General features: G+C 41.0%; 1 protein-coding gene across 1 annotated transcript; it reads right to left on the bottom strand.

Moving 5' to 3' along the window:
- Window positions 1-11,054: 11,054 nt before the first annotated feature.
- Window positions 11,055-20,769, bottom strand: LOC308280782 (protein NLRC3-like; the record flags this gene model as incomplete). Its single annotated transcript, XM_080755099.1, has 7 exons — window positions 11,055-11,380; window positions 11,495-12,955; window positions 14,751-14,807; window positions 16,510-16,617; window positions 17,055-17,342; window positions 17,980-18,285; window positions 20,763-20,769. The coding sequence occupies 7 exons, from the start codon at window positions 20,767-20,769 to the stop codon at window positions 11,055-11,057; spliced, it is 2,553 nt and encodes an 850-aa protein (XP_080611225.1).
- Window positions 20,770-23,831: the final 3,062 nt, after the last annotated feature.

Here is a 23,831-nt window from a genome sequence, read left to right as displayed (position 1 = left end):
GAGGTGCCCACAATATTTATGTGCCCACTGCCCAGTCTTCCTGCACCCTTATTGTGAAGGGCTGAAGGCAGAAGTTTCTAAACCTCGCGCACAGCATGTGTCCGCGTTGGTTAAAATAGCTGATCTACAAGCTCACGTTGTCTCGTGGATGCGACGCGTTGTGAGCTTGCAGATCAGCTATTTACGCCGTGCAACACACATACGACAAAGTATAGTCAGGCTTGCTAGACGTAACGAGGAGGACGAGGAGATTCACAGTGCAGCTGCAGAGTGCAGACAGCACCGCATATCAACGTTCACGAGGAGCTGCGTGCAGTGTGTGCTATTGGAGCATGTGAATGAAAAGAGAAACGAGAGGACAGACGACCGCGGAGGCGCGGACCGCCGAATGAACGGCCGACGAACGCCGTTCACGGGCGTCAGAATGACCGCGTTCGACAATATCGTTCATCAAGCGAAAACAAGAACGTTCAGTTCACATTCGCCCAAAATATGAACTTGTTCATGAACGATCGTTCTTTGAACGCGTTCGGGTACAACACTGGCTAAGGGTCCTTGAAGACCCATGACACCATAACAGAACACTATGTTATCTTCATTATTTATTTACCAACTAAGGGTCCTTGAAGACCCCTGACACCATAACAGAACACTATGTTATCTTCATTATTTATTTACCAACTAAGGGTCCTTGAAGACCCCTGACACCATAACAGAACACCATGTTATCTTCATTATTTATTTACCAACTAAGGGTCCTTGAAGACCCCTGACACCATAACAGAACACCATGTTATCTTCATTATTTATTTACCAACTAAGGGTCCTTGAAGACCCCTGACACCATAACAGAACACCATGTTATCTTCATTATTTATTTACCAACTAAGGGTCCTTGAAGACCCCTGACACCATAACAGAACACCATGTTATCTTCATTATTTATTTACCAACTAAGGGTCCTTGAAGACCCCTGACACCATAACAGAACACCATGTTATCTTCATTATTTATTTACCAACTAAGGGTCCTTGAAGACCCCTGACACCATAACAGAACACTATGTTATCTTCATTATTTATTTACCAAGTTCCGTCACAGACAGTACAAAGGCAGGGCCCTTAGCCAATGAGGGGCAATTGGCGGAAAAACATCTGGGAGTGGTGTTAGCTGGAGTATTGGTTGAGCTTCACATGACAGTTAGCACGCTGCAGAATATAGTCACGTTGGCAAACATAAGAAATGAAGGAAAAACAACAAGTTTTTATTTTAGTTTTTTTTATTATGTATTTACGAGCGAGCCCCCGCTGTTTTGTAGGAACAGTACGTCTAGTTATTATTGTATTATTACATGTTATTTATGTATCAACAATGTATCATTATCTACACATTATGACATGTTGAATCACACTTCTGTTGGCAGTGCTTTTATAATCACACCGTTATTCACACAATGACATTTTAAAAGTGTAGAGTAGGAAGCAGAACAGCAGAACACAGGCTTATGACTGATGGTAAATTGAATTGCATGGTTTTGCCGCCACCTTCTGGATAAAAACGTTAACTACAGTCTGCATCACAGGGCATCATTATCTTAGACTTAGAGCTGTGGTTCTCTCTCAAAGTGATCCATCATCCAGGGGTCCTTGAAGGAGGTTCCAGGGGGTCCCCAGCTAAATGTGTTATTATAGTATCACAACCAGCATAACCACTTCAACCATGGCTGTTTTATACCTTGGATTTATTTTTAAAATGTTGAAAAACAATCTTCTCTCTTGGGGGTCCCTGGCACAAGGTCTTTTCAGATCAGGGTCTGTGGACCTGCATATATTAATCTGGGGGTCCTTGACATTAATATGGGGGTCCTTGACATTAATATGGGGGTCCTTGACATTAATCTGGGTGTCCTTGACATCAATATGGGGGTCCTTGACTTTAATCTGGGGGTCCTTAACATGAACATGTTTGGAGTGAGTCTGAATAATAAATCAAAAACAAATTCAAAAGAATGGCCAAACCATAACATCGGTCATAACTGGTTAATGATCAACAATAGTAGTTTTAATTAATAACATGATTAAATATGATTCTGAAATACATTCTGCATAACGAGTACTTTTACTTTTGTTAAGTAGAATTCAGAACGCTGGTAACAGTTATTTCTACATTGTGGTATTTCTACTTTTACTCAAGTCCAAACTATATATGAGTACTTCTACCAGCACTGCAGCACCTAACCCCCCCCCCCCCCCCCTCTCCTCTCTCTCTCTCTCTCTCTCTCTCTCTCTCTCTCTCTCTCTCTCTCTCTCTCTCTCTCTACCACATCTTACACAGCTCTGCTGTATCTCCAGAAAAATAAACAAATATCCCTGCATACAGAGGTTGTGTGAAGGTGGTGTGAACTGTATGGAGGAGGGTCATGGTGTCAGTAACACTGTAAAATGACAGAGTCCCTGCACTGTGATCCAGGTACACCCCCACTCTGCCTCTGGAGGACCAACTTCCTGACACTGCAGTATCAACATTGTTGTGTCTGAACGTGTAGCTTCTATCATAGCAACTTAAACACCATGACTTGCTATTGTATCCAAACAATGACTCACCACCCTGTCTGTTGGTGTCTTTATAACAGACTGCTATACGGACCCACCCTCCACTCCATTCCACTTCCCAGTAGGACCTCCCACCTTCACACACACTCTCTTTACTCAACACCTGACAGGTAGAGGAGGTGAATCTCTCTGGATGATCAGGGTAACCTTGGAGTTGGTCTGTTCCAGTCACCTTTTTGTTCTCCTCTGACAAGACAAGGGTGTTGTTCACTGTGTTCTCATCCAGTGAGAGTGAACAGGAATCTGTGAGAAAACACATGACAAAACATCACAACTAATTAAAACCTCATCAATATTATTATTGTTGTTTATAGAGTTTACAGTTTTATTGTCACCGTGGGGGGGGGGGCATTGCTTCCATTAACCCATTGAGGAGAGGAGAGGAGAGGAGAGGAGAGGAGAGGAGAGGGGGTGGGGGGAGGGGAGGGGAATATATACCTGTACGTGTGTGTGTGTGTGTGTGTGTGTGTGTGTGTGTGTGTGTGTGTGTGTGTGTGTGTGTGTGTGTGTGTGTGTGTGTGTGTGTGTGTGTGTGTGTGTGTGTGTTTAAGGCAGAAAAAAATCATAAACAGAAAACAGGAAAGATACCTCTTAGGAGTGGACAAACCCAAGGCTAGAACCATGTATCTTTTACCAAAAATACATAAAGATCCAGCCAGTTGGACAATTCCCTACGAAATTCCAACAGGGCGTCCGATTATCTCAGACTGCGGATCTGAGACTTACGGTACGGCTGAATTCATAGAATATCACCTTGTGATATTCTACACAGGGTTCTATATGCTACAAGCCATCAAGGACATATTGCGGAAATACCCGGACAGAAGGCGACCAGACAAAGAGCATGGAAAAAAATGTAACAAAAAATGATTTCCAATTTAATGGCAGGACGTTTCTCCAAATCAGTGGAACAGCGATGGGCAAACGGTTTGCCCCCTCACTGGCCAACATCTACATGGCATCCTGGGAGGAATCAGTAATGGAAAGATGTCCACTCAAACCATCACATTATTACAGATACCTGGATGACATATGGGGCACGTGGGAATACACCATGGAGGAATTCCAGGATTTTATTACAATCCTAAACACACATCACAGAACAATAACAGTCAGATATGTCACAGACATGACACAAATTGATTTTTTGGACATCACTACATACACGGGTAAATATTTTGACACAACCGGAAAACTTGACCTGAAAGTATTCTTCAAAGCTACGGATACAAATGCTTTATTACATAAGAGCTCGTTCCACCCACCACACTGCTTTTCAGGAATAGTCAAGTCACAGCTACTGCGTTTTAAACGGATTTGTACCCAAAAAAATACTTTGAAACAGCATGTAAAATTATTTTCAAAGCCCTAAGGGAACGAGGCTACACAAGAACTTACCTAAGAAAGGCCTACAGCACCTTTGAGGAGGTCAAAATCAGGGACCAGAGACCAAAGCATTTTGGCCAACAAACGCCTGAAAAGCAACTTTGAAAATAGGCAGAACAATCTACTACAGGATTACAAGATAATCTCAGCCTATTGCAAAAATAAAAATTTAAAGGACTACCTGGTCCGTAGTAACTTGAAACAAAGTAACAGGGCTACAAAACCAACTGCAAGTTATTTTAGCCCACAGAAACAAATTATAAATAGAGCAAACAGAAATGTAGTTGGAATTAAACAAATTATACCCTACAACACACACAATGTGATATACCTTATCACTTGTGACATTTGCAAACTACAGTATATTGGAGAAACGGCAAACTCCATAGCGTGCAGGCTTAACCAGCATCGCTATAATATTAATAACCATAAAGAAACACATTTACTTATTCTAAAACACTATTTAACACATGGGATCCAAGCCCTTAAGGTGTGTGGTCTAGAACACAACAGAAACTGGACTGTTGGAGAGAGGAAATTCCAAGAGCAGGAATGGATCAAAAGACTAGATACTAGATACCCAGGAGGGCTAAATCTATAAAAGTTAAACACTCTACCTACACAATCCCTAACACAAAGGCCCCCAATGCCTTTGTGATTAAACAACAATGAGCCTACTTGGCCTTTGTCATGCCTAGGGAGTGGGTGCCACAACACACCCTAACCATAACAATGACCCAAGTGATGGACCATTATCACACCTGGAATCCTTTGTTATGCCTAAAACAAAGGACTTGGGGATTAACACAAACTCAAAAAATGGAGATTTGAATAAACCTTACAAGCCTTGACATACTTGAAGTAAGTGGTCCTGACTGTCATACAACAGTCAGGACTACTTAATCTCCAAGGAGACCTTTTGAAACCTATTGAAATGTAAAATGAATAGAATGAGAATTATCATGGCATTTATCGATTGCATCCACCACGGCTTCGTAACTCGCGCGGCGCTACGCCGGCCGTGGCCGTGGCCACTGGCCCTGGCCCGCTCTAAGGTCCGCTGGCCTTCGCGCCACTTGCAATGTCATGGACAATATCTGTGACATCTATTATTGGTGAGAATAGGCTAAAATGTTTTGGAATCTTTCTTAGTTTCAAAGAATGGCGCGTGCAATCATTCTCTCGGGACTGGGTACATTAGGGAACCACAAACAGTGTTTCTTGATGTGACAATCCTGATTGAACTCAAAACCCTCTACCTAAACCTATAACCCTAATCATAGCCCTAACAGTCTCACACATAAAACCCACAGGACATAAACTACAAGATGACCTGTATGATTTTATGAACTAGGGGAACCAACCCAATCTAAAATTGCAACATTCTTTCTTTTTAAAAAACAAGATGGCGAAAGCACTATTCTCTATACTGCATCTTAGGCATTGACTTTGCCTAGGACAATATATTGAAGTCTTCACTCCCTAACCTAACCCTAACCCTGTGTGTGTGTGTGTGTGTGTGTGTGTGTGTGTGTGTGTGTGTGTGTGTGTGTGTGGTGACAGAATACATAACTGTGTTACAAGGTCACAAAGCGTTGCGGACGTGACACATTGTGAGCTTGTAAATCATCTATTTTGTATGTGCGCGGCCCCGTACGACAGACCAAGTACACATTCACTGCTAACAGCGCAGTCACTCTGTGCAGAGGCTCCTTTTCGGACCCTTTTCAGACTGGTTGGAGAAAGACCATGTGACCTACTGTAACATAATGATATTCTTTGGGCGTGTCATTACATCTCCATACCGTCCGAAACCCAACTTTTCTTCAGAGAGTTCCGACTTTCCTACGTGCAGATTTCTGAACTCTAATTCTGGGTAGTGCTTTTCAGAAGTTGCTTATGACGTCATTTTCTAGTTGAAACAGACCTTTCTGAGTGTATGGACAGGCCTTTAACCACTTTCATTGTCACTTTTGTTTTGCAAAATAGCCGATCTACAAGCTCACAACGTGACCCATCGAGTTGTGAGCTTGTAGATCTGGTAAATAGTTAACTATATGAGGCGTCTTACTAGTATGTACAATAACTATTAATAAGTATGTACAGTCTAAGCCTGTAACGGTTCACTAAATTCACAGTTCAGTTTGCCACCATATTTAAGGGTTACGGTTTGATATTATTTTCGATACGGCAAAAAGTATAAATGCCAGAAGAATTTCAGAATAAGAGAAATGAAAGTGAAACCACTGTAACACTCTGTCCATCCGATTTCTGTTTGTATCTCTCTGTCTCTCACACGTACGCACTCACGTTTGCACGCACGCACACACACACACTTTAGAGTGCAGAGTGCAGCGCTTGAAATTGATTAGAAAACAAAAATGGATAATGATAATGTTGTATCAATGGTTCTATATGTAGACGTCTATCAATTGTATTTATGATTGAGTCATCTATCACCTATCAATATGTAGACTACAATAGTGTATTTATGAATGAGTTTGCGATCACCATCAATCAAATCAAAGCTGTACTTTTTACAGCCCTATGTCATACTTAATCTATTCAAGCTGGTATACTAGCTCACGTTTCACATGCGATCTTGTAGATCTGCTATTTTCAAAAGCATTTGACAAAATGTTTAAACTTTTGAAATAACATGTGAATGGTCCATTGTGGAGCAACTACAGCAGACACATAGGAGCCCAGGAGTCCTACCAGCAGAGCTGCTGTGTCTAAAAAAAACATATCTCTGAATTCCAATCCCCATGGGGTGAGTAATCGATAGATAAAAAGTCATTTTAGGGGTGAACTATCCCTTTAAGACTCTGTTTCCTTAAAAACATTAAAATCACACTTACTATCTAACCTTGTAAACCCCCAATACTTAGTAAATTTCACCTTTGGCTCTGTACTTGGTCTGCTCTTTTTTCCGTCTACATCAACCTCTTCACCAAAACATTTTCAGCTCATGTTCCTCCCAGAATAGGAATATTATTAAAACCCACATCAACTTTTGCTTCATAGAGAAGTTACATTAATTAAAGTAATTAAAGACCTATTTGTTCATTTAATTACTGATGATTATGATCATCTAATCTTCATTCACAGTAGGATGTTAATGAGTGAATGTCACATCATGCTGTTGTGCTGCTTTGATTTCATGAATAAAAAAGAATAAACACTTACACTTCCTCACACCTGGTTTCAGCCTCTTCTCTCCACCATGGTCCACACTGTGGGAGGAAGAGAGACAAAGTCAGGCCTTCATAGTCTATAGCAGAGGTTCTAAAACATGTTTGTCTCAGGTCACCCTGTAAACAACTTCATCCATAACCCATTTAGACTGGGAACGTATTATTAAACATTATTTTGTGCTTTAACTATTGTAAAATAGCAGATATACAAGCTCACAGCGCGGCACCAGGTGCCCTGCTGCGAGCTTGTAGATCTGCTATTTTTGAAAATTTGTGCAAGTCTTTGAATATTTGAAATCCTGTTTTTTTTTTGAAAAACCTATGTTTCTATGTCAGTGGTGTTCAAACCTTTTCATGTGAAGGACCCCAAAATGTATTTGATCACGGACCCCCATCTAAAAATATTCAGTTCCAGGGACCCCCAGAAGCAACATTTACAAATGTTCGCTTAAAAATACATACAAGATTTGCACACATTTTCACAACTTTTCAAAAACTTTAGCTATTTTTCAATAGCTAAAGTATAAAATAATGAAGGCCCCTCCACCTTGGGCCCTGGTAATTCAGTCCCACTGAGTTACATTATTTTCTCAAATACATGTGACCCTTTACAGTCTGTCAGTCAGCACAGACATGGTAGGCATCAACCATGTTGTGATGGAGTGGAGTCTCTTCACATTTAGAACCAGAATTCATATTAATGTTTAGAATTGAAGAAAGGGACTCTTCAAATAGTCTAGGGCACAGAACAGTTGAAAAGCCCTGCTATACAGCATCAGAGTATGATTTCCCTCCTCTAAACCTACTAGAAGCCATTGACACTGAGTGGCAGCGTGTCTTTCCCTACCTGAGAGTCTTCAATCCCCAGCCTGGATCCTCCACTCCAGCAGAGAGATGCTCCACACAGTCTCCCAAGTGATTATAGCTCAAATCAAGCTCTTTCAGGTGGGAGGGGTTGGATCTCAGAGCTGAGACCAGAGCAGAACAGCCTTCCTCTGAGACCATACAGCCTGACAACCTACACACACACACACACACACACACACACACACACACACACACACACACACACACACACACACACACACACACACACACATGTCACAGGGTTATTGTGTTTGAAGTCTGTCAAAAGTCATTTGTATTTTTGGTTAATCTATGTGTGTGTGTGTGTGTGTGTGTGTGTGTGTGTGTGTGTGTGTGTGTGCGTGCGTGCGTGCGTGCGTGCGTGCGTGCGTGCGTGCGTGCGCGTGCGTGCGTGTGTGTTCTGTACATGTTCAGGAATACTGACCCGAGTGTCTCCAGTGTACAGTCTGGACTCCCCAGTCCAGCAGAGAGTTTTTTCACTCCAGAATCGGTCAAATCATTGTTGCTGAGATCAATTTCCTCCAGACTAGAGGAGTTGGAGAGAACTGATGATAACTCCTCACAGCATCTCTCTGACAGGTTACAGCCACTCAGCCTGGCGAAACATTAGTGATGAAATAACGTGTTTTAGTGATTAAAAAAAACATGACCATGTTGTCTCTATTTATTTTTTCTGTAAAAGAAAGTTAGCACAATGTATCAGACTTTGTCTGCCTCCCCCTAAAATTATATAAATTAGACAGGCTAATCTCCACATGTATCTAAACCAGGATGTGAATGGTGTTCTGTACATGTTCAGGAATACTGACCTGAGTGTCTCCAGTGTACAGTCTGGACTCCCCAGTCCTTCAGAGAGTTTTTTCACTCCGGAATCGGTCAAATCATTGTTACTGAGATCAATTTCCTTCAAACTAGAGGAGTTGGAGAGAACTGATGATAACTCCTCACAGCATCTCTCTGACAGGTTACAGCCACTCAGCCTGGAGAAACAAACGTTTATGGATGAAATCAATATGTTTGTGTTTTGTTTTAAAGAAACATGTAATTTGTAAATATTAATTCATACCATATATTATATTAACAATGCTATCATTATTACCATTATGTTGTCATTTCCATTCCATAACATTCTTTGCAAGTCTATCTGTCTGCAAGTCTATCTGCAAAATACATTGTAAATGTTGCTTCTGTTTTTTAAAACTCTGTTGTGCATGTACCGGTAAACAGACTCTGACGCGCATACACGCGTACACGCGCGCACACGTGCACACACACACACACACACACACACACACACACACACACACACACACACACACACACACACACACACACACACACACACACACACACACACAGTTTAGATGAGTCTATGTTGAACTAGTATAAAAAGACTGCTGCTGATTTTAATGAACTTTCCACTTAAGCTCTCTGGGAGGTTAGAGACAGTGTTTAACCTCCCTATTTTGGGCATGTCATAATAAATGATCAATTTTCTTCATTTAAAAAAATGTAAAACTTTTTAGGTCAGTCAATCTAAGAGAAAATATGGCTTAACCCCAAAATAATTGATACAAAAGGTTTTTCAATGGATTCTGGTAGTATTGGGAGTGCTAAATAACATACTCAAAATCTACCAAAATCTACCTCCCAGAAAGCCGCCATTTCCAAGATGGCGTCCCAGATGGTTGCGTGGAGATTAAAATGGCTATATCTCGAATGGAAAAGATTTTGCTAATATTTTGTCAACTGATTCTGGTACCTCTGGACATGCCTTAGAGCATACTAAAAATAGAGGAAAATATTCCTTTCGGAAAGGCTTCATTTTCAAGTTGGCGCGTGACTGGCGTCCACGTTGGCTGCAGGGAGCTTAAAATGCCTATAAACTGGAATTTAGTATGTAAAAAATCATAACAATTATGCACTTGGTGACATATTTTTTACTTTTGGCATGGTGTTGGGTATGGACTTAAGGTTTTCAAAAAACATCGGCAACAAGTTGGGCTTGCCCCCTAGTGGTCTTTTGGAAATTAATCCATTATTAAATAGGTATTTTCAATGGATTCTGTTACTATTAGGTATGCTAAATGACATCCTGAAAGCTTAGGAGATACAAACCACTGAAAAGGCATAATTTTAACGATGGAGTCCATGGGAGCTTAAAATGCATTGGGAAGGAATATGTGCCATCTTGAAAAGTTTGCATTTCCAGTAGTTTCTTTTCCCTAAGCTTTTAGTATGTTATTTAGCATACCCAATAGTAAGAGAATCCATTGACAATTCTCTTCCATCAATTATTTGGGGTTTCAACCATATACTGACCTATTTAATATTGGATTAATAGCAAACAGACCACTAGGGGGTGAGCCCAAATAGTTTGTTATGTTTTTTGAAGACCTTGTGCCCATACCTAACACCATGCCGGAATTCTAAAACTAGTCACCAAGTGCATAATTGTTATGATTTTTTACATATAAATCCCAGGTTAAAGGCATTTTAAGCTCCCAGCGGCCATCATGGATGCGCCATCTTGAAAATGAAGCCTTTCTGGAACGTGTATTTTCCTAAATCTTTATTATGTTCTCAAGCATGTCCAGAGGTACCAGAATCAGTTGAAAAAGCATTTGAAACATTTTTTCCATTTGAGATATAGCCATTTTAAGCTCCCCGCAACCATCTGGTATGCCATCTTGAAAATGGTGGCTTTCTGGGAGGTAGATTTTGAGTATGTTATTTAGCACACTACCAGAATCCATTGAAAAACCTTTTGTATCAATTTTTGGGGGTATTTTTTCTCTTAGATTGACTGACTTATTTTCAACAATAGCAAACATAGCATATCTACAAGCTCACATCACATGCTGTGAGCTGTAGATCTGCTATTTTCACTATTTGTCATATGAGGAATGCTGAAACGGTTTAATGCTTGAATTCTCTTTCCTATAATAGAACAATGATATAATATATTAAATGTATCCAGTTATCAGTGCACTTACACAGCTCTATTAGAGGCCTTGACCAGTGGCAGCAGCCCCAGGAGAGCCTTCTCTGAAGTTTGGTATTTCTTCAGGTCAAACACATCCAGATCCTTTCCTGATGACAGCAACATGGCAGCTATAGTTGACCACTGAGCAGAAGAGAGATTCCGTGTGGAGAGACTTCCTGAACTTAGGGACTGTTGGATCTCCTCTTCTAGAGAGTGATCATTGAGCTCATTCAGACAGTGGAACAGATTGATGCTTCTCTCTAGAGAGGGATTCTCCCTGATCTTCTTCTTGATGTACTCGACTGTTTCCTGATTGGTCTGATCGCTACTTCCTGTCTCTCCCAACAGAATGATGCTCTCTGGAGGTGGATTCTCATTGACTTTGACTGATTCCTCATTCGGAACATTGGTGTACTTGGCATTTTTCTGATTGGCTTGTGATCTACTTCCTGTCTGTACCAATAATCTGTGTAAGAGACTCTGTTTGGTCTCCAACGAGAGGCCCAGCAGGAAACGGAGGAACAAGTCCCAGTGTCCATCTTCACTCTGTGAGGCCATGTCTACAGCACTCTGGTAGAGGTGTTTGATCATAGATTTGCCTCTAAATAGCTTGGACCACTTGGAGGTTGACAGTAGGTTCTCACCATCTTTGATGAATCGGACAAAGACATAAAGAGCCGCGAGAAACTCCTGAACACTCAGATGAACAAAGCAGAACACCTCTTCCTTGGCCCACCCACCCTTCACCTTTTTAAACATAGCAGTGAACACTCCAGAGTACACAGCTGCATCTCTGATATTAATGCCACACTCTTTCAGGTCTGCTTCATAGAAGATCAGGTTGCCTTTCCTCAGCTGTTTAAAAGCCAGTTTTCCCAGAGATAGAATGGCCTTATCCCAGTCAGCCGGTGTCTTATCTTTGTCATGATACTTCAAATTGGTCTGCTCAGACTGAACATCCATGAAATGGAGGTACATCTCGGTCAGTGTTTTTGGCAGTGATATTTTCCCTGCTTTTTTCAACATGTTCTCCAGAACTGAAGCAAGGATCCAACAGAAGACTGGGATGTGACACATGATGTGGAGGCTTCGTGATGTCTTGATGTGTGAGGTGACTGTTCTGGCCTGGTTCTCATCATCACTGAATCTCTTCATGAAGTATTGATCCTTCTGGGGATCCGTGAACCCTCTAACCTCTGTCACCCTGTCAAAATAATCTCTAGGGATCTGGGAGGCTGCTGCAGGTCGTGTGGTTATCCAGATGCGAGCAGAGGGAAGCAGGTGACCACTGATAAGGTTTGCCAGTAACACGTCCACTGATGTTGGCTTCGTTTCATCATTCCAGATGTTATTTTCCTGGAACCGTAGAGAAGACCGAAACTCATCTAGACCATCAAAGATGAACAGAACTTTGGAACTGTTGAAGCTGGAGATTCCTGCTTCCCTGATTTCACCAAAAAGGTGATGAATTAGTTCCACCAGGCTGTAATTCTTCTTCTCTTTCAACATCAAATTCAGCTCTCGGAAAGTGAATGGAAACACAAAATGGAAAATGTCATTGGCTTTGTCTTCTGCCCAGTCCAGAGCGTACTTATGAGTTAAGACTGTTTTGCCAATACCAGCCACTCCCTTTGTCATCACTGTTCTGATTGGTTTATCTTGTCCTGGTAAAGGCTTAAAGATGTGTTCTAATTTGATTGTTGTTTCTAGTCCAGCTGGTTTCCTGGATTCAATCTGTCTGATCTCATGTTCTTTATTAACATCTCCACTGCCTCCCTCTGTGATGTAGAGCTCTGTGTAGATCTGATTCAGAAGTGTTTTTGGGCCTTCTTTTGTCCACTCCAACAAACACTCAAACTTCTCCTTCAGCTTAGACTTGAGTTGTTGACACACAGGATCAGGAGTTTCTAAATGACCAAAGAACAGAGCATGTTATGGTAGATGTGGTCCTCCAATGAGAGGTCTTGGCCATTCTAATGTTAAAAGGACATCATGTTTCTGCTGCTGTAGACACTGAGCTATGGAAAAGCAGTTTGATCTCACATTATCTAAATTATTGATTAACCAGTCAAGCTGTACATAATTTGTCATATTACAAACAAATATTATGTCATATTGTCATATTATGAACAAAAACTCATCGCTGAGCTATGTAAAAATATTTTGTTTGACATTTGATCTACATTATGTACTTATTAACCACTTAAACGTATACAATTTCTCAAACAGCAAAAAATAGCTGATAAACAAGCTCACAACACGTCATGGTGCAACACATTGAGAGCTTGTAGATTTTTCCTATCTTTTCTTTTTTCATCAAACAAACATAATGTGTTAACTTATGTGTTTTGGAAAATATAGACACAATTTTGTACCCATTGTATCATCACCTGGGTATCCATATATGAAGATCACGACACTGACCTCATCAAACCCTGGATATCCATACATGGAGACTGAATCATCACTTAGAGTATACATGCCAAAGCACCCATGTGCACGCGCCCATGTGCATGCACCCATGTGCGCGACCTCGCCCTTAGGGCGTCTTACTGGTAATAAACAATATACAAGTTGTAACAAAAGAGAAACATCCTGTACATACCATGTTCTGGTGGATCACTGTCTGGTGATGGAAAAACTCTTAGTGGATATTCTATGACACACACACACACACATTCGCGCACACACACACACACACACACACACACACACACACACACACACACACACACACACACACACACACACACACACACACACACACACAATTAATTCAGTCCTAGAATGTGAAAGTAATAGTTTTACAATGGCATTGCACATCACCTGACAATACAAAAAGTTAAGTAGGGCATTTTTTAATCAGTGAAAAGATTATTCTGTTTTTCCTGTTTGTTTTCATTTTCATTTTTTTTGTCCCCTATAGACTCTATTAATACACAGCTTCATTCATTTCTCCATCACCCAGCTTCATATCTAAAACCCAGCTTCATATCTAAAACCCAGCTTCATTCGCGCTGGTGTGTGAGCTTTCCTTATGCATTGCGTGTGGTTGTTGAAAACAAAGTAGAAGATTAATGTGAAAATTAAAATGCAATGCACAAAGTGTTTATAAATCCAATTAAGTTGTTATTGTTTTATTATTAAATGTAAACATTTTAATTAATTTGGAGGCCATGCAACATGTGATTAAAATGTTGATTGGATGTTCATGATATGGATTTATTTACTACATCAGTTTTCAAAAGAGAAATTAAATTCTCTTTTGCAGTGGAAAACTATTATCTATCATACACACTCTGAGGACTGTTTGATGCTTGAGATTCCACATGTCTCCACTAGGGATGGAAATTCAGCTTTCAGGTGTTGTGCCTCACAGACCTGGAACTCCTTACAGGCTTCACTTAAGTATAACTCTCTTGTTCTCCTGTAGGTCACTTTAAGATGTATCTACTTAGGTCAATCTAAACTGTACTTGTTTTAATTGATGATAAATCATGTGATGAAATGTTATTATATTCATTTACATATTCTGTTATCTGTATTCTTTTTCTTTTCATATTGTTGTTGTGTTTTGTGTTACTGTTGTAATTTCGACACCGATAAAGAGGGTCCCAGCCTTATTTTTTTTATTATTATTATTAATTATTATGACCAGGTTACATCACAAACTGCTTAAATAAAGTTTTCAAACTCACTCACCTTCAGGATCATGCTCACGCTTAGACTCAGGTGATGAAAACATCTTCCTGATACGATCTGAGATTAAATTCAAACACAGTGACAACATGACATGACATGACATGACATGACATGACAAACAGTAACATTAGTGTTCAAAGGCATAGCTAGTTTACCTCCAAATATAAAAACAATACTTTTAAAAATAAAAACATACATTTGACGAACAAACAACAGCAACAAAATAACTACATTAAACTTTAGACTCCATTTACATAAACCATCATTTTAAGAAGATAGGTTATAAGACATAAACAAAGTAACACGCCATAAGGGCAAGAAGCAATTTCCCCCAACACACTGTGTGAAAGGCACAGCCAAGACTGTGTGTTATAATACTGCTATAGGATGGGCACAGCTGAGGTTACACCAAATGTGTAACTTACAACTTTTTGTGACCTGCCTTCATGGATGGAATGGGATGGAGGAACTATGGGAGGGAGGAACTGAAGACGATAGGTAACGAAATGTTGTGAATTAGCGGACGTGAAGTAGGGTTGGGATCCGTTTGGTTTGAACCGAGTCCGATTCTTTTTCGGTTCCCCCATATCGGTTCCAGGTAGAACCGGTTCCTATAACGGTTCCGGAAGTTGTATATATAGGCCTATATCTATATATATATATATATATATAGAGAGAGAGAGAGATATTTTTCTTTCATTATTATAAAGTGATTCCCTGATTACTACAGCAACTTGTATAACTACTATTTCAACTTAACCACAATAACGATGGAATACATGGTTAAGTGTGGATGTTCAAGCAGTGGAGAATAAATACATGGTTATTTAACGGCACAATGAATAGCCGATCTACAAGCTCACAACGCGCCGCGCAACGTGCTGTGAGCTTGTAGATCGGGTAGTCTTTCGTTGTCATTATCCCAGCTGCTACCAGCATGAAAGCTGAAAGGAGTGAGTTGCTGACTGTTGCTATAGTTCTAGTTATTCATAAAACCTCAAACAAACGTTGCGTCCGTCATATGGAACACCATGAATGAACTGCAGTACAAGCCGAGTGAAATGGACATGGACATTGTGCCGTGGTTACTGGTTACTCCGTTAGCAGCTAGCTAGGCTACTGAAGAAAGTGAAGCAGCAGCTGCAGTCAGCCAGTCACTGATACAGATTTTAGGAGACTGCACATTTGCACGAAAGGATTGCGCTGCATTTCGTGCAGTCGCCATTACTGCTTTTTTCCCTCTCTTGTAAAGTGCGACCACACTCGTGAGTAGTTTTGCTGCTGCGCTAACGTTGGCTCTGTCTGTCTCGAAGGACGCTACTAACGCTAGCCTAGCATTTTGATCGTCGTTCAGCAGGCGTCTGCTCTGCCTGACTGCCTCTGACTGAGTGGGCGTATCCACCTCGCTCACACATGTAGCAAGACGTCACCACAGTCACTTGCAATGTACACAGCTGGGCCAAATGAACGCTCAAAAGAACCGGCTCCGGTTCCTCAATTTCGGAACCGGGTACCCGAAGAACCGGTTCCGGATCCCAACCCTAACGTGAAGTGGAGATTTTGATAGTAGATAGATAGATACCTTTATTATCCCAAGGGGGACCTGGCGGTCGCAACAAACAATTGAGTGCATGAATTCCACATAATCCTATATGGCATATTCCAGTATGTATAGATATGACCACATACATCACACATTCTGTACAGCAAATAATATTGAAGTGCAATGTCTGATGTTAAAATCAGTAGAGAAACTTACCACGAAATATCACCCCCAGCAACAAACCAACTGCAAGGAGAGCAAGGAGGAGAGCACAGATAACGCCTCCCACAATGGCTGCTGTGGGTTGAGGTTTGGGTGGAGGTCCTGAGGAGAAAAAAGGGTTTAATCGATCTTCAATTCTGCATTTTGCATTTTGTTGACAAATTGGTTAAATAATGGAAATTATTTTAAACACACTCAAGAAAGTAACATATTTTCAGAAAGCAACTGGTTGCACTGTATGTCTGGTCTAGCTGTTAGAATGAATAAGAGCTGCTTCACTAAAATTAAACCTAAAACCTGTTACTTAGCTCGGTATATCATTTTAGAAAGAAGGATGATTTGCAATGCAAATTAATAATTAATATTACATTTTCACATGATGTACAGAAGTAAACTATACCAGGATATACATTACATACCTTAAAAAAATAAAGACTGTAACAGTGATTCAATGTGTTCACATGGTGTAGTAAACTACATACCTTCATGATAAAGACTGTAACAGTGATTCAATGTGTATGATGTAGTAAACTACATACCTTCATGATAAAGATGGTTGCGATCAGGATCACTCTGCTCCATGCTGAACACGTTCTTCACTTCACAAGTTAATGTTTTAACTTTCCCATCTTTATCCCTGGTGACAATCAGCCGATTAGAGTTTGGTCCAGAGTCAGACACCATCCATTCCCCTTCATCTTTCTTCCAGAGATAGGTGACTGGCCCTGACTCTGTGACGTCCCCACGCAAGACACAGTCCACTTCACAGCTGGTGGAGTTAGAATCACAAGGTTCCTTGGTGGCCACCATTGGCTTTGGGACTTTCTCTGTTGAGGAAACAGAATAAAGACAACTTACTGCTGATGTTGTCTCCAGACTGCAGTTAAAATAAAACACATGTTGGCTGTATGATCTTCCTCAGATAAGGGTTATGGTGCAGATATATTTAAATCCATTTTCTATAGAACCATTGAGTGTTTAGTGGCATCATTTAAGGTTGTGTTTTTACTTTTCTCAAAATCATCACGCGGGCCAGACAGGACAACGCTGTTCTAGAGAGATCCACATTTTGAACTCTTGCATTTGATCAACACACCCACCAGCGTCAAACAATGTGATTCACTGCTGACATGTATGTGTGCTGTTATGGTTAAAGCCATAGTCACACTGCAATGAGTCACAATACGTGTTCATTTCATATGCACCTGTTCCCGACAAGTTTAACTCAACAAAGGTTCTGGTCTTTTACAGCTTGTAGAATAGAACAAAGTACCGATTCTCTTCACTGTACAAAATATAATCTTCACATTGTTCTTTCTTTTTTCCCATTTTCTTTCTGAATCCCCCACACACTCTATTAACTAAAACTTCAATTCAAATGAACATTTCTGTGGACAGTAAACATTGTATATATAATAGACACATGATGACACATGATCTTCACAGGACACAGTTCATACTCACTCATCTGTTTAACTGTGTAAGTCTTGCTCAACAGTCGACCGTTGATGTGCACAGAGTATTCTCCAATGTCTTCTATGGTCATATGGTTGATGGCCAACTGTCCAGTTTCTTTATCCAGTTCTGTGTGTTTTTTAAATGTCCCGTAGTAATCCACAATAGGACCAAGAACCAGATCCCATTCTGCTGCTTTATTGGGTCCATGTTTCCACAGGATGCCAGTGATGGGTTCAGTAACAGAGCTGGTATCTGGAAGCAGGTGAAGGACTTGGACTCCTTGTGGTGGAATGTAAATCACATCTTGTTGAGCTGTGGAGAGAAGATTATTTCAATCAAGTTTAGTTAAAGTAGTCATTAAAGTTCTTGCTGATAACAAAAACTCATAAACTGAACCCTGCATAAAGCATGGGTAAAATGTGTGCCATATTTCAGTTCACAACCAGGAAAAAACTGTTCAAAAATAAATAAAACAGTTCTGAGATCATTACACTAACTGTTTTGACAATAGCTGGTCTACAAGGTTAAACTATGTACAGTAGCAGTATTCATAATAGTACTAAAGTCAATACAATGATCATCAGGGCAGGCTGCTGCACACAGTAGCAGCAGTACACCATTGTTACCAGTAGAGGGCAATGTGACTCCACACATAAACTGTTAGCCCCCTTTCTACACACAGTGAACAATGTGACCATGTTGACATTATTTCAAAGGTTTACACATTTGTTAAATATAAATAGAAGATCAGTTTAACAACATTTTGAAACAGCCTTTAGTTTCAGCTTGACAATGACAAGCTAAAACTGACAATGAATTCTAAATGACAGATCTGTACATGATAGTTTTATTTATCATTCTTTATGTGGAAATAACACCAAAAGCATGTGGTTTGTTTGTTTGTTTGTTAACCAATCCTTCAATGCTGGCTGGGTTTGCTGTTTGAATAGAACATATTTTATAATAATAATGTACGATGCTCATGGGGGTGTAGGAAAGTAGGTGTTATGAGGTGGGTATTGGTATGTGAAAACACTCTGATTTGCTGGTAAAGTTAGCTATAGATAGACGATGTTTTAGTTAAAGTTAGCAGGCTGTCATTCCTAACATTCCTCTCCCATGAACTCATTTGGCTCTGTTCCAATCAGATCGCTCTAGCTCAGCGGTTCTCAAACTATGGGTCAAGTGGGGTCGCAGGAAGGTGCCGTTGGCATTGGCAACCAAAAATAACAATACAAATACATACAAAACATATATATTTTCAACTAGTAGCCAGGCAATTAGTTCGCAAAATGTATTTGAAGCCCCTGGTGTTTAAAAGAACCGGGCAGCCATTAGCAACACTTATTTGCATGAATGACGGTCGATATGCAAAACGGTGTCAGACCACCAGCAGGTATTTGGTGCCCGCGGGGGGGATTTGCCCTCGGGCTACTATTTACTACTACTATCCACGAGTTTCCAACGCCCCATAGTGCATTGCGTAGACGCTGTACCGAGCTTCCAGCGCCGCAGCCGAGTGTGATTTACAAGCTCACAACAGGCTGCATCTGCGACGCGACGTGAGCTTATATGTCTGCTGTTAAACCGGAAGTGTGGTCCAAATAATCTCCAGTCGCCTCCAGCAAACTCCCGCGGAAAGAGGTGGATAGGGTAGTTGGTTTTCAAAGCAGCTTACAGGTGACAGCAGGGCCGCCACAAGACCTTCTGGTGCCTGACTCGCGACTGGCTGTTGGGTGCCCCCCAACTGTAAATTGTCAATGACCATTCGGGCCAATTCCCCCAAGGGCCCCTGGCAACGGCCCCACCGGCCCAATGGTTAATACAGCCCTGCAGATTGGATCTCCACTGGATGAGTGTCTGTCTGTGAGTGAGTGCAGACTCGAGTGCGTCGTGGACTGTGCTGCGGCCCCGCCCCCAGATCAAATGGATCGGTTTGGCTCTTCTTTTTTCTTTTCCCTCAAATTTTTTGGTGCCTTTTGGCAACGTGATGCCTGACTCACGGCGCGTCATAGTAGCGGCGGCGCTGGGTGACAGGCATGAATTAGACATGAATCAAGGTGTGTCCTACATGTTACAAATGTTAGCCAGTGGCATATAGCCAGCATGGAGGCAGAGAGGCCTCCCCAACCACAACCAAGTGTGATCTCGCTTCGCTTAGAAAAATACAGACTGAAAAACAAGGCATTTCGCCTACCGGTACCATAAATCTAATTCCTGGTTACGCTACTGTCAGTAGCAACAGCGGCCATGTTTCAACCGTTTCAACTGAAACGGGACCCTCCCTCCTTGGGCCCCCGACTGACGGTCAGTCACCGGCCCTATGGCTAATACAGCCCTGGACAAGCGGAAGACAGGACGGGCTGTTGTTGAGATGTCATAGCGCGTTATTGGAACAGTCAAAACAATGTGTTATCGATACGAGTTCAAATATGCCACAGACACTTTTAAACCAGAGTCGATGCACATAGCAAGATGTTAATAAAGGTGGACTGTGACACACATGTACCTTAAGGATCAAGGCTCATCTACATTTTAAACAAATCACCTGATTATTTTTGAAAGAAAGTGACTCATGTAACGCAGACTGGTGTCAAGTGCGCACCGTGCCAACTTGGATGGTGCAACATGAAAACATGCTCGAGAGCACAATGCCCCAAGGACAGGGCGGCATTGGCTCAGGGGTAGAGAAACCGTCATTAGAACACGGAGGGCTCCCAGTTTGAATCCGGGCTCCCCCAGAGTTAGTGACGAAGAGTCCTAGTTGCTTGCTGTGAGCAGGTTGGTACCTTGCATGGTTTCCTCTGCCATGTGTGTATGAATGTGTGTGCATGTGAATGGGTGAATGCAATACACAATCTACTGTATGTAAAGCGCCTTGGATAAAGGCACTATACAAATGCATCATTTACCATTTAAGCTACAATACAAAACAACAATGCAAATATTCAAACATAAATGTCGTCTTGGAGAATGAAACCTGGCTTTCCAGGGGGCTCTAGGGGCGGGGGCCCAACATAAGCTCCTGAAACAGGCTCCCAGACCCAGAATGTTATAAAGTTTATTTATCCACCAACCTGATGACAGAATGAATGTTATAAATGTTATAAAGTTTATTTATCCACCAACCTGATGTCAGAAAGTGTTCAGCAGCCAGGAACACACACACTAACCACAGCGCTGTGAGGGGACCAGTCTTCATGTTGAACATCGATCACTGATCACCAATCAATAGAGATTCAATACCAACGAACGACTCAGAACACGACCGACGTTACTCACAACCACGTTAATGGCGGAGTGATTTATTCTTCCCCGTCTCTTGTTTTGTTAGACCCTGCCTCTTCCTTGTTCCTCTTCCTTGTTCCCTGCAACCTGTTGGAGCTTGTAGTATCATCATCTCTGTCAGGTAGAAAAACCTTGTATGTCCAAAACTGTGACTTTTCAAGAAATAGAGAAAAAAATAACCTGTGTTCCATTTGATCCAAAGTAGTTATTTAATCACAAGCTGCTGTTCATCATTTTCATTGGTTAAATATGTACAGTATATTGTAAATCAAGCTGTGAGCTTTTCATTACTTTTTTATATATGAAGATACAAGGTTTCTGCCCGACAGCGACAATATGTGTAATTTAATCAGTTGACTGTAGCGTGCACGCCCTGCAACCACACGGTGCTTATAAAACCTGTTGGATCACTTTGTTGTGTTGGGGAAATTCCACAGACTGCTATGGGGTACATGAGGTCATATGAGGTATATGACCTCATAGAAGACCACGATGGAAACAAGTCTCCAGGGTTGTTTTTGTTTTATCCTTTTATACTTAATGTCTGACTGTTACCTCGGTTTACATTACAGACTAATAAAGTTGAAGGCTGAACAGCTGTGTTTCAAAATAGAATAAAATTTGCATCTACACAGTAGTAGATGTGTAGCACTACTAGGCTGCTACCAAACTATTAAAACAGTTTAGTACTAGTTGGATAATTATTCTAATCTGTCACAGAATGAAACAAGACATCAGAATGAGTTAAGGAACAGACAACATGAGACAAAAGAAGATAATGATCATGTCAAATTCAGCAACAGCTGTGCAGTGATGGTGAAGAAAGATAAGTTAGAAAGAGACTTTCAGACCAACCACAAATCATCTGACAAGAATATTCTTCTTCCCGGCCAAAAACCTAACGCTTAAAAAAGCAGGCTCTTTGTGTCTCCATAGGGAACAAAGCAGGCTCTTTGTGTCTCCATAGGGAATATAAGGGTCTCCATATAAGGGTCCATTTGGTTCCTCCATCATTTAGCTGGGTACCACCTGGAACCCCGTCAAGGACCACTGGTGGTCCCTGGACCACTGCTGTAAATGACAAGGTCTTTTGGGATGGTCTTTTTTCATGAACAATCATCAGATGGTTGAGGAGGAACAACAGTGTTTTCCATTTATTACATTCATCATCAGTAGTAATATAAAAGTCAACATGGTCACATTGTGGGTTACAGTATAGCTATGTACAGTAAAGCCTCCATTTTGGTCCATGTAAACATTCTACAGCATCACTCACACTGCATGTATCACACATACATATTTTATACACATTCTTCAAAACAAAATCACTGAATCACATTTTTAATTAGACTATAGGATATAGCAGTGGTGGCCATTTTGTGGTGCCACACATAGAAAATCCATTAATTATTTCAGAAAATATTGATATCAATTATTTTAAGTCTGGAACCAAAGCTATCCAGGATCCTGTGTGAAAACGTATGATTCTGTGTCCAAACATATCTGAACATTTAATTACATTATATACTATATTTAATAAATACCCTTTTAATTTTTTGCGGTTCTCAAATATTTTTTTAACACAGAATGACATGTTTTATGGTCATGACTCACCAGGATCCTGGATGGCTTCTTTGGTTCCAGGCTTTAAAATAATTTATTACCCGGCTCGTTTGGGAGCTTGATTCTGATTGGTCGAGCGCTGAAATCAGCGGTGAATTATGAGCGTATAATGACCGCTCCGCTCTATAATTCACCGCTGCCTAATCAACGGCTCAGAACAGCTGCTGCAGTCAGGATGCGCTGCGTGAATTTAGTGCCGTATCCAACATGGCAGCCATGTAAACAAACACACAGCGTCATTTACAACTAAACGTTGCTCTGAAAAATGTTTTAAAAACCATTTGAGGCGAGAAATAGACGACGCAGTAACAGAACATGGATTCTATTTGACCAGCACTTCCTTGTTTTCCAAGGCGACCGTGTTGCGCTCGGGGGGACGCACTTCCAGCCGTCTGTACACAAGGAAATACTTTGTTTTGTTTTTAGTTTTGAGTCAAATTATTCATTTTATGTATTAGCCGGGTAATAAGCGCTATAAGGTCTTGCTGCTTGGTCATTATGGCTTATACGGACACTTCGGGCTGATAATTCCCCTCGGCTCTGCCTCGGGGAATTATCACCCCGTCGTGTCCATATAAGCCATAATGACCGCGCAGCAAGACCTTATCGCATACTTATATAAATTGGGGGGATCGTTGCTTTCATTCTGGTCCCTGTTGCTCAGGGCTGCCCAAAAGGTAGATTGTGATCTACCAGTAGATCACAAAGGCTGTGCAGGTAGACCACATGACATGACCCTAAACAAATATAATTAAAATATAAAGAAAAATATGTATTAACTAAAATCACAAAACCCCTCTTTTTGGCATCCGTCACTTGAATTAAGGCGACTTGCCTGTCAGTTCCCTTCATGGCATCTAAAGTAGTCAAACCCACGCGAACAAATGCAATGCTTTGTTTTCAAGAGCATTACAAAGAACCCGAAAAACTATCACTTCCGATACAGA

Source organism: Nannobrachium achirus (assembly GCF_963921795.1).
Source record: "Nannobrachium achirus genome assembly, contig: SCAFFOLD_277, whole genome shotgun sequence".
Classification (NCBI taxonomy): Eukaryota; Metazoa; Chordata; class Actinopteri; order Myctophiformes; family Myctophidae; genus Nannobrachium; species Nannobrachium achirus.
The sequence above is the reverse complement of the archived record's forward strand: the minus strand, read 5'-3'. Positions and strand labels throughout refer to the sequence as shown.